General features: G+C 26.7%; 1 protein-coding gene across 1 annotated transcript; it reads left to right on the top strand.

The window, feature by feature from the left end:
* The first annotated feature begins 914 nt into the window (after positions 1-914).
* Positions 915-3,505, top strand: LOC113376643 (integrin-linked protein kinase-like). Its single transcript, XM_026616643.1, has 7 exons — positions 915-1,119; positions 1,640-1,805; positions 1,965-2,149; positions 2,248-2,512; positions 2,595-2,858; positions 3,012-3,234; positions 3,335-3,505. Exons 1-7 carry the CDS (start codon positions 1,031-1,033, stop codon positions 3,487-3,489), a joined length of 1,347 nt encoding a protein of 448 aa, XP_026472428.1. The 5' UTR covers positions 915-1,030; the 3' UTR covers positions 3,490-3,505.
* Positions 3,506-11,323: the final 7,818 nt, after the last annotated feature.

Genomic DNA, 11,323 nt, shown 5'->3' with positions numbered 1-11,323 from the left:
TTAAAAGGAATCTGATAGTTATATTAATAACTAAAAACATGCTAATAGTTGTTATATATATATCTTCATGTTTACCTGATACCATTTATAAAAAATTGAAAACATAAAGAAGGCGTTAACCCACTCTGTAATGCTAATAAGCCATCAGTTTTCCTATAGTATAAAATGCATGAAAAACATTTTTATAATATATAGCATGTGTGCCTCTTGTTTGCAATTCTCCTTGTAATTGCATGCGTGTTTTAACAACCTGTAAATATTTTCTTTTTTAATAAATCATATATTTGTAGAAAAACTATTTCCAAAAATGATTTCATACTTCAAAGGATTACTAAATAAAGCAGCACCCATCGAAGCTGCAGCACCAATAAAAATCCATTTATTGATAACAAACTAATTCTTGTTAATTAATTAATAATTATAAGCAAAACATGATCGACATTTATAACCAACAAATTTATTGAAAAATATATATAACATACTGATTGTATCATAACGCTTTCTAAAAGTACTGGGCATTTTTTTAATCGTATAAAACATTTATTATTATATAAACATTATTTTAGTTTTTCATTCCAGATTCAAATTATGCAATTTTGATAGCTACAGCAACATTTCGGCCAATTTCGGCTGTCAAATGCATGCATTTTCTTTGCCAACCTTATAAAAAGAAGATCGTTTGAATGTGAATCAAATATTATTTATATTTAAATATACTTAAATTAAATAAATAAAATTATTCAATATGTGTTAAATTAATAAATATTTAAATCTCTTTATTAAATATTTAATCTTAAAGTAAATTAAATAAAAATAAATAAAATTATGCAATCTGGCAGATTGAGAGCACATGTTGCTTACTTCATCTCATTGTGAAGATATTTCAAGATTTTTTTGCATAAAGAACTGTCAAATTGTTGTTTATCAATATGTTATTTATTTAAATAAAATTGTACATAATTCTTTGTTGTGTTATTGCATAACCAATATATATTTATTTATATATTAATAACGTTGTAATTAAAATAAAATGGAAGATATATTTCAGTGGTGTCGTGAAGGAAATGCTATTCAAGTACGACTTTGGTTGGATGATACTGAGCATGACATGAATCAAGGGTACGGATAAATAATGATTGCGCTAATTAAAACTCATTCATTAATTTATCACTTTATTTTGTTTTAAAATTTATATATAAACGGCACACCCATTTCGTAATGCAATGTCCTAATTTGGTCATTGTCGTAGGAGTTAATGGACATGACGTCATTTGCCCTTCGTTTATTTTGACTGGACAAATGCACCTAGAAAATGTAATATTTTGTTTACATATTTTGTTGACGAGTATTTAGTTAGTTTTTTCATACTTATCATTTATGCCATCATTTTACTCAATCCATTTTAATGTTTACTTTCAAAATATAACCTCTTTTTCATTTATGTAAATATAGCACTAATTAAATTCTTATGATGAATGAATCATATGTAATTATTCAACAGCTAAATATAGCTTGGCAATATCAAAATGATATAGTAAATATAAAATGATTTGTTATAATTATAAATTTTTATTATCTAACATGTACATATTTTTGGAATTTTGAGAATTATATATTAATTGCATGATTACATTTAAAGAGATGATCATGGCTTTAGCCCTTTGCACTGGGCTAGCAAAAGAGGCCATAAAAATTTGGTTGATATGCTGGTTCAGAGAGGTGCCAGAATAAATGCTACTAATCGTGGAGATGATATTCCACTACATTTGGCGGCAGCTCATGGCCATCATGATATTGTAACAACAGTAAGAATAATTTGCAAATAATTTATATTGGATAAATACTATAATGTAATTCTTTTACATTATTAAATGCATGTAGTCAATTACTGATATAGTTCTATGTTCCTTATAAATAGGACAAACAAAACTATAGAAAAAATATAATTTGCTTTATTTTTAAAGTTACTCCGAGAGCGAGCTGATGTTAACTTTACAAATGAACATGGCAATACTGCTCTGCACTATGCTTGTTTTTGGGGCTATGAAGCTATTGCAGAAGAACTTGTTAGAGCTGGAGCTCTTGTTTCATTAGCAAATAAGGATGGTGATACCCCATTGGATAAAACAAAGGGTAGTTTTGCTAAAAGGTAATTTTGATGATTTTTTTTTAAATCTCATTTCCCTTTCTTTCTCTTTTTTACACTTTTCTTCAATGAAGAGAAATTGCATAGTTTGTCTGTTTCAGGCTTCACGACATGGCCATTGAAAATGGCCAAGAATTAAAGAAAATCACATTTAAAGATCAAAGTTGGTTAGGATTAAAAACTAGATCGAGAGATGCTACTTTGTCACGACACAGAGGAATTAATTTCAGTGAACTTACTTTACATACAAAAATTGCAGATACACCTTCTGGTATTAGTTGGAGAGGTCGTTGGCAAAAAAATGATATTGTTGCCAAGCAAATTAATGTTAGGGAAGTCACTAATAGAGCACTTAGGGATTTTCAGGTAAGTTGGAGATTTTGTAGATATGTATGTATATAAATGTAGTAAAATACATACATAAATCATGCAATAAATTAAATTGCAGGAAGAATTTCCAAAACTACGTATTTTTTCTCATCCAAACATTTTGCCATTAATTGGTGGTTGTGTGGATAATCATCGTCTTATAACTATAAGTCAATATATGACTCGGGGCTCTTTATCAGCAATTTTACATGGTGCAGCCGGTCTTGTTGTAGACTCATCACAGGCTATCAGATTTGCTCTTGATATTGCAAGAGGAATGGCTTTCTTACATTCTTTGGAAAGAATCATTCCAGATTATCATTTGAATAGCCATCACGTAATGGTGAGTTTAATTTTTGTTATTACTAATTAAAATTATCGTGTTTCAATTTTATATAGGGCATTTTTGATAAATGACGATAAAAATAATTATAAAAAATTAATAATGAATAGTACATAATTTATTTATATACTTTATTTCTTGTTTGTTATTTAGATTGATGAAGATTTGACAGCACGATTGAATATGTCCGATGCAAAATTTTCATTTCAAGAACGTGGCCGTATATATCGACCAGCTTGGATGTCTCCTGAAGCTTTACAGAAAAATAGATTAGTTAGAAATGCAGAGGCTTGCGATATGTGGAGTTTTGCAGTTTGTCTTTGGGAATTAGCAACCAGAGAAGTTCCATTTGCTGATTTATCTCCTATGGAGTGTGGTAATTTGATATTATATCTACTTTATATTATCATGCCAAACATTGTTATTGCCATAGTTATTATGACAAAGATTGTGACTGCAATCTCATTTTTTTGTAGGTTTAAGAATTGCTACAGAAGGATTACGTCTTGAAATACCGCCTGGTACATCTTCTTATCTTGCCAAACTTATCAAAATTTGCATGAATGAGGATCCTGGAAAACGTCCTAAATTTGATATGGTGGTTCCAATTCTTGATAAAATGAAAAGATAAATAACTATTCCAAAGGTCTTGTCAAAAAGCTGCTATCAAAAATTTATTATTTATTGTAAACACTGCCTTAATGAATCCCAATCTTTACCTGATATTAGATCCCAGATTATATATATATATTCTATAAGAATTTCTATGTTAAAAAGCAGCTATATGCTTTAAATCTTTTAACAGCTTTGACAGCAGTATTGCATTATAAATAAATTAAAATATATTTATTAATTTTATACCAATTCAAAGTTACCTTTTTACATTATATATATATATATATATATATATATATATATATATATATATATAATGTTATATTTTAACATTGTAAATTAGTTTGTTTTAAAGTAACGAACATCGCCTTAGAATTGCCTTAATACTTAAAATATTTAATATATCTAAATTTATGTGCATGTGGTATTTTCTGTAACATTAAATGTTGCTTATTAGAATAAGTGTAAGTAAAATTATTTTTAAGTTTAATTGTAGGTAATCTACAGTTGTATTGCTTTAAATGATTAAGATTAAATATTCAAAGTGTTTTCTATTTCAAACAAATTGCAGAAAATATTGAAACAGTACAAACAATTAATAATATTTACTTCATTATTGTTGTTATAATTATGTGGTTTGAAACATATTTTATCACAAAGACTATTTCAGATTAGAATTTGCATATACTATGTAAGATTTGACTTTGAATATAAAATTATAATATTTGCAGCAGTAAATAACAAAAACATATATTCTTCCTTTTTATGTGCCTGTGAAATAATTGTGTGCCTATACAAAAATATAAAGAGTCCTATTTATATTCCTAAATTTAGAATTGTATATTCTTATGTAATATGTTATATAATTATAATATTTTAATTTTGTAGAAACTTACTGATTTACCAATTTGTGCCATTTTTGATAAATCAAATACATTGACAACATTATACATTGAAGCAGCGTGCTAAGATATTATTTATATTATTTACAGTGTGCTTAAATAAAAAGTCATAATAATAGTATGCATAATGCATGCAAGAAACATATATTACATTAATTATTAGATTTGAATTAAACATATAATTAACAATTTATTGTTGTTTTATTTCATGTTTTAGAAAACTTATTTGAATTGAATAAAAGATTTGATTAAATATGATAAATAAGGATTTATTTCTACTAAAATGTATGAATTCATATATTTTAATATGAATAAATTCTTGAATAAAACGTAAAATAATTAGAATAATGTTTTCGTTTTGTTTTATATTTTTGATAAACATTTGAATTTATTGTAGTTAATTTTTATGAAAATAGAATGTAATTATAGGCCTAATCTTGAATATGCAACTATTTCAATTTATTAGCCAAAAATATAATTAGATCCATAGTTAAATAAACAATGTTATGATAACTACTGTTCTTTTCAGTTTACATAATTAGCATCCATTAGTATTACATAGTCAATGGCGGTTCCTGCTTCCTTTATCTGCGCAGGACTCGCATACATCAATGTCAGAAGTTTGACACACTAAACCCCTAAACTACTAAAATATATTAAAATATAACACATAACTAAAAATATATGAATTTATTATTAATAACAACTTAAAATAATTCTTAAAATGGCTAATTCAAAGTTAAACAGTGTCTATTTACATAAAACGAGAAGTTTGTTGTTGTGCATGACATTTGAAAGTGATTTAACAGCTGATAAATAGATGGTTTTGAATTAACTTGGTGTCATGGACGAAAAAACTATCGTGAGGTAATAATATTTATTAGATTTTTAATTGTATTTCGTTCAACTTCACTTAACTATTATTATTAAGTTGTAGCAAAACTGCCCTTTTTTGTAAACATTTACTATTTTTTTTTCTAAGTCAGTAAAAAATATTTAAGTTTACAACAAAAATTACTGATCTATTTGTGGGGCTTATTGTTATTAATATTATATTTTTCAACTCAATTTTTACAATTGAAGGTAATTTGACAGTTACATATTAAATATAAGCGGCGAAGAGAATCAATACGAATTTCAGGGTCACTTTACCTTGATGGACAATTGTTTTGCTTTGCTTGACTTTTATTGATATCTCATTTAAAATTCTGCAGTTTTTGTTTTTCTTGTAATCTAATAAATTTGCAATTTGTTATTAAAAAGTCTGATTAGAGTTATATTTATAATTATATGCGTTCGTCATTATCGACTTATGTAAATTTATGTTTAAAATTGAACTTAACTTGAAGTTAGCATAATATTACCTTCCAGTATTACGCACAAAATGTATTTTGTTTTAACAATGATTTTATATTATATATAATATGTTATAATAATCTTATTATATCTGTGATATCAGAGTATAATATAAAATATCATTATTTTGAAAACCGGTAATAATACGTTAATTGTTTCTAATATTTATCGTTATTCTAATTCTGAATATTATTTTTCAGTCCCGACAATGACTCAGAAAATGAGGAAAATGACTTTGACCAAGTGAACCCAATCACACCTCTTACTCCAAATGATATTTTGGATTTAGATGACGATCAGGATGATGATAGTCCAAAGGAAAATTATAATTCTACAGGTAAGTGAACTTTACTTAATTTTATTTGTTGTATATTCTGATTTGGCAAATTCATTAATTATTTGTGGCATGAAAATTAATTTGAAAAGTTTAAAAGTGGTCTAAAGCTAAATGTTTCTTAAAACCCTCCACGTAGAATTAAACTTTAAAACAGCTGATGAAAGTATAACTAATAATTTACTAAAATGAATTTAAAACATTTAAAATTCAGAATTTGCAAATTTGTTATCTAAATATTTTCAACTATTAAAGACAGATTAGATTAAACATGAGTTGAAATTACTAAATATTTAAAAAGTATATTTTTTTCTATATAAACCCTATGTGTAATAGAGTTTTAGTTTACACAGGGCTCTTATAGATGAAATATTATTTTTTTTAATAATTTTTAAAATTAACTCATTTGTAATATATTTTATTTTAAAATACTTAAAAATATTCAAGAATTTTTATTTTTCTCTTCCTGTTTCTTATTAATAAATGAGCTGGCTTAATTTCGAAAATTCTTAAAATAACGTTTTTTGTCTTACCTGAATTGCGTAAATATTAAACAATTTTTTTACAATATATGTTATAAGAAAGTTTCAATTTCTAAAAAATATTTGTTGGTATCCTATTGGATGTGGAAGTGGTAAGATAAGAGTTGTAAAAAGCGCTTGTTTTTGCCTTAAAATTGAAAATTTTCAAAAATGAACTGGCTGCAATTAAGATTTGATCTAGCATTCGTGTTCGTAAGTTTCTCATCAAGAAAGTGGAAGGTTTTGCCAACGACTACATTGGAAAGCAGTTTATGAAATAAAGAGTTTCAAAATCTCTGGTATTATAATATAGGAACATTTGGAAATCATCTGTTTTTCGAAAGAACGATGATCTTTCGGGTTCCTTTCTTTATCTTATTGGAACCCTTGATGCAAGTCATTTCTTAGTAACTTTCTACTCCCTGATACAAATCACTTCCTAGTAATAAGATAATAGTACTAGAATGCGCTTGTTTTTTCCTTAAAATTAAAACTTGTCAAGTCAAAACTGACTGCAGTTGAGAGTCAACTTGTCTAAATCTAGATATTCAAATCAAATCTTAAAGATGATCTAGCATTCGTATTCGTAAGTTTCTCATCAAAGAAGTTGAAGGTTTTGACAGCAACTATATTGGGATGTTTTTTTATGAATCGAAGAATTTCAGAATCTCTGGTATTATGATGTAAGAATATTTGAGAATCATCTGTTTTTCGAGAGAACGATAATCTTTTGGGTTCCCTTATTTCTCTTATTGAAATCCTTGATCCAAGTCACTTCCTAGTAACTTCCTACTTCCTGATCCAAGTCACTTTCTAGTAATATGATATGAGTACTAGAATGCAATTGTTTTTATCTTAAAATTAAAACTTGTCAAGTCAAAACTGACAGCTATTGAGAGTTATAGATAGTATTTTTGTAATGTCAACTTGTCTAATCTAATAAACTGGATATTCAAATCAAATCCTAAGGATGATCTAGCATTCGTATTCCTTAGTTTCTCATCAGGAATGTAGAAGGTTTTGACTATATTGGAAAGTGTTTTACGAATCGAAGAATTTCAGAATCTCTGATATTATGATGTAAGAATATTTGAGAATCATCTGTTTTTCGAGAGAACGATGATCTTTCGGGTTCCCCTCTTTCTCTTATTGGAACCCCTGATCCAAGTCACTTCCTAACTCGGCGACGGTCACTGAACCCACAATTCTACGTTATACTCAATCCTTCCTGGATGCATATGGGTGTCCTTGTCGCTCTCGCGAGGAACGAATTAGCTCCGTCTTTGTCTAACCCGTTGGCTATACTGTCCATGGCAATGGCTTTGTGTATACCTCTACCTGTTCAGGGCATTTATTTGTTGAGAGAAATAAGAGAAAATTTATAATAATTGAAATTTTTGCTAATTCAAATGAATTACACAGATTAAATTTAAGATTCATTATATACTTACTTTTGGATAAACTGGTAATATTGATAAGATTTTAGTAAGATAATTAGATTTCACACTCTTAAATATTAAAGTATCTTAAGAAAAAACGTAGCATTCATAAATTCCAAGACAACATAACCCAATTAACATTTTTTGTTCTAACCTTTGGCTGGAACAGCAAGAATATCATAGTGTAAAATAAATAATTAGCTTAAATTTCATAATTATTCAATATTAGAAGTGGCTGCAAAATAAACCTATGTTTTTTGGATGTTGTTTTTTTAGATTGAATTTTACTCTTTGAAGGACCAAATTTGTTTCTAAACACTAATTCGTTTATTTATGTATTTATTTTCTGTTGATTACAAATTATATTTGTATTTTATAATAAGTTCAATATTGGTTATGATAACGTATTGATTGACTTGATTTATTTGTATAATTATCGATTGATGATTTTTTGTTTTTATATCAAATATATCGCACACTTGGCGCGAACAACCTGAAAGACTTTATTTTGCTTTCTATAAAATGTAAAATAACTGTGTAACCTTATTTGTTTATTAGAAATATCTTTCAAGAATTAAACTTTAAAACAGCTGATAAAAGTATATCTAATAATTGAAAATTGAAAATTTTGTTTTATAATTTTTGCTAGCTAATAATAATCAATTTTCTTATAGATCAAATAGAGAATTATGATTTCATAATGAACCAATACTTTTAAAAATCCATGCTTGAAGCACCTCACTAATTTATTTTTTACTCATTTTTAACTTTCCTATATTCTAATAAATAACTATACAGTCAATGTTCAAAAGAAGGCAAGTAATACCGTAATCAGATGAATTTTGGGTAAGCGGTTCTTTTTCTTTAAAAAACTGCCCGTTATAGTAAACATCCAAAAATTAAATTTTTTTTTTGTATATCTTTACGTTTCAAAGATCTCTGAACATTTTGGCATTTTTGTCTTTACGTTTCAACGATTTCTGAACATTTTGGCATAACTTAGAAAGAATGAATATGTGTGCGTGTGTGTGTTTGTAAGTTTGTGTGGATACAATTTTTATCGACGTTTTCTGGAGCACGGCTCAACACTATTTGAAGTATTTAAAAAACATTCGATTTCTATTGACAAAGAGACATGCTGATTATTTTTTGGCAAAAATTGGTGTAGACGTTACCGAGATACGGACCAGTAGAGAAAGAGTACAGAAAATGACAATTGTAATGCAAAATTGATTAATATTTTGTGAAGGCAGGTCTAGCAATTTTGCATGTCCAGAAAAAAGGTTAAAAAATTGCGATTTGGCGCGTTAAAAACCAGGTATGGGGCAACCGTAATGAATGGGAAAATTTTCAAAATTTTCAAAAATGTTCAAAAACCAAATTGAATTTCCACAAAAAAATGTTTATTTTAAAATGCCCTAGCAAATCTTTGTAGCTCTGTATATGTGCATTAATAAATGCACACGTATGAACATTTTGATACAGAGGTGTCTTGGAATCACCTTCGGGGTACTCTGAGCACTCAATATTATCGATAAAAAAATTAACAAAAAATTAATATATCCATTATTTAAATAGTTATTTCATGTTATGAGACCAAGACGATTAGGATTTTCTTCTGTTGAAATACAGAGCATCTAATTATATATTAACTAGAATAATATGCATAAAATAATTATTCTGTTGGTATCAAATCATTATTTTATTGACATAATTATTGCAAAAATCTATAACATCTAAAAAATTAAAGGACTGATAACATTTGTTCTAATATTTTATAAATAACTTTTCTGATGTAACATAAAAGCCTTAAATTTTATTAATTTTTTTCTGTTTAGAGTTAAATAAAATTTCGAGCTCGACATTCAAATTTTTTTAACATCGTAATATCGATTAAAATATAAATAATTAATTATTATCAATTTTTCATAGATATTTTCCCCTTTATGTTTGTCTAACTTTTTTTGGTTTTGTCAAAATCAATTAAAGCTCATACACAATAATACAAATTTACAAGTTTGTTGATCTTTACTGCATTTTATTAATTATCTGTGTTAATCATATTTACATAATGAATAATTTATATCATTCATAACAACAAGCTGCATTTTAATATTTTAAAATAAATATAGTAAAATTATAATATTATTGCAAGCATTTTAAAGAATATAATTGAACTAGTAAATTTAAAAATTATTTAAAATTACGTGCACATGTATATGTATAATTATGTGTAATATTGTTTTACACACAACCAGTTTACTATGAAATTACTGAACTCATTAATTGCAATTTTATTAGAGGAGAAATAAGTAAAAGTGTACATAAAATGGATGAAGAGGATCGTGATAAATTGTTTAGGAAATATTTTACTTTATTTTTTTGAATGATTCAAAAAATCTTTTTGACTAGTGTTGACGAAATAATTGCTTTTATAAAAAATATTCCATTTCAATTTTTTTTCTTCAATTTTTTTTTCGAAAACAATTCAGATTTCAATTTCAATTCTGGTTTAAGTTCTAAAGCTCACTTATATACTTTAAGTGAATATTTTTAACTTTGTAATTCAGTTTATAATTTCCTTATAAATATTAGACGATATTACAGAATTTATAATAATCTGTTTGAAAACATTTCGTTACGGTACGGGAAGTTCTAGCAATTTGCCTTAAGACATGATGCCATACACACCACTATTTTTTTTAAATTCTTGATGGTTACATACTACAAAATATTATGTAAATTGGAAGGTTTTGCATGGTTCTACCAATATCTGTAAATTATAGAGACAAATAATTTTAATCAATTCGGATCCATTCACATAAATAAAAGACAAAATTTGAAACAAATATTACATTAGAAATATTGCTTTGATACTTAAGTTTGAAAGTGAGAATAGAATCTGCAGAAAGATAAATACATTAAAGCAACATATAAAAACTAATATTACACATCAAATATTGCAAAATTGATACATCATATTTTCTATACCCATCTTTCTGTGTCTTAAGCCAATATATGGTATTCACACATGTGTACAAATAAATCCGATTGAGAAAAGTGTATTTACATATTATATAATTTGCAAGAAAGACCGCTACTGGCTGTTTGTACAAATAAATAAAATAAATACCGACAAATACATAAATAATCTGTGTATAAATACCAATACGAGCTCAGAAGAATTTTCCATACATGAACCAGCATTACGTTCGTTGTCTCTCTGATTCGTACTCTCTTGCACGCTGTCCTGGTGATAATAGAGATGGGTCCAGGTTATGTCGAATCGAAAGTATTC

Source organism: Ctenocephalides felis, unplaced genomic scaffold (genome assembly GCF_003426905.1).
Source record: "Ctenocephalides felis isolate EL2017-DRISC unplaced genomic scaffold, ASM342690v1 CF-g0.4_SCAFFOLD_00845, whole genome shotgun sequence".
Taxonomy (NCBI): Eukaryota; Metazoa; Arthropoda; class Insecta; order Siphonaptera; family Pulicidae; genus Ctenocephalides; species Ctenocephalides felis.
This window is presented reverse-complemented; position numbering and strand designations above follow the sequence as displayed.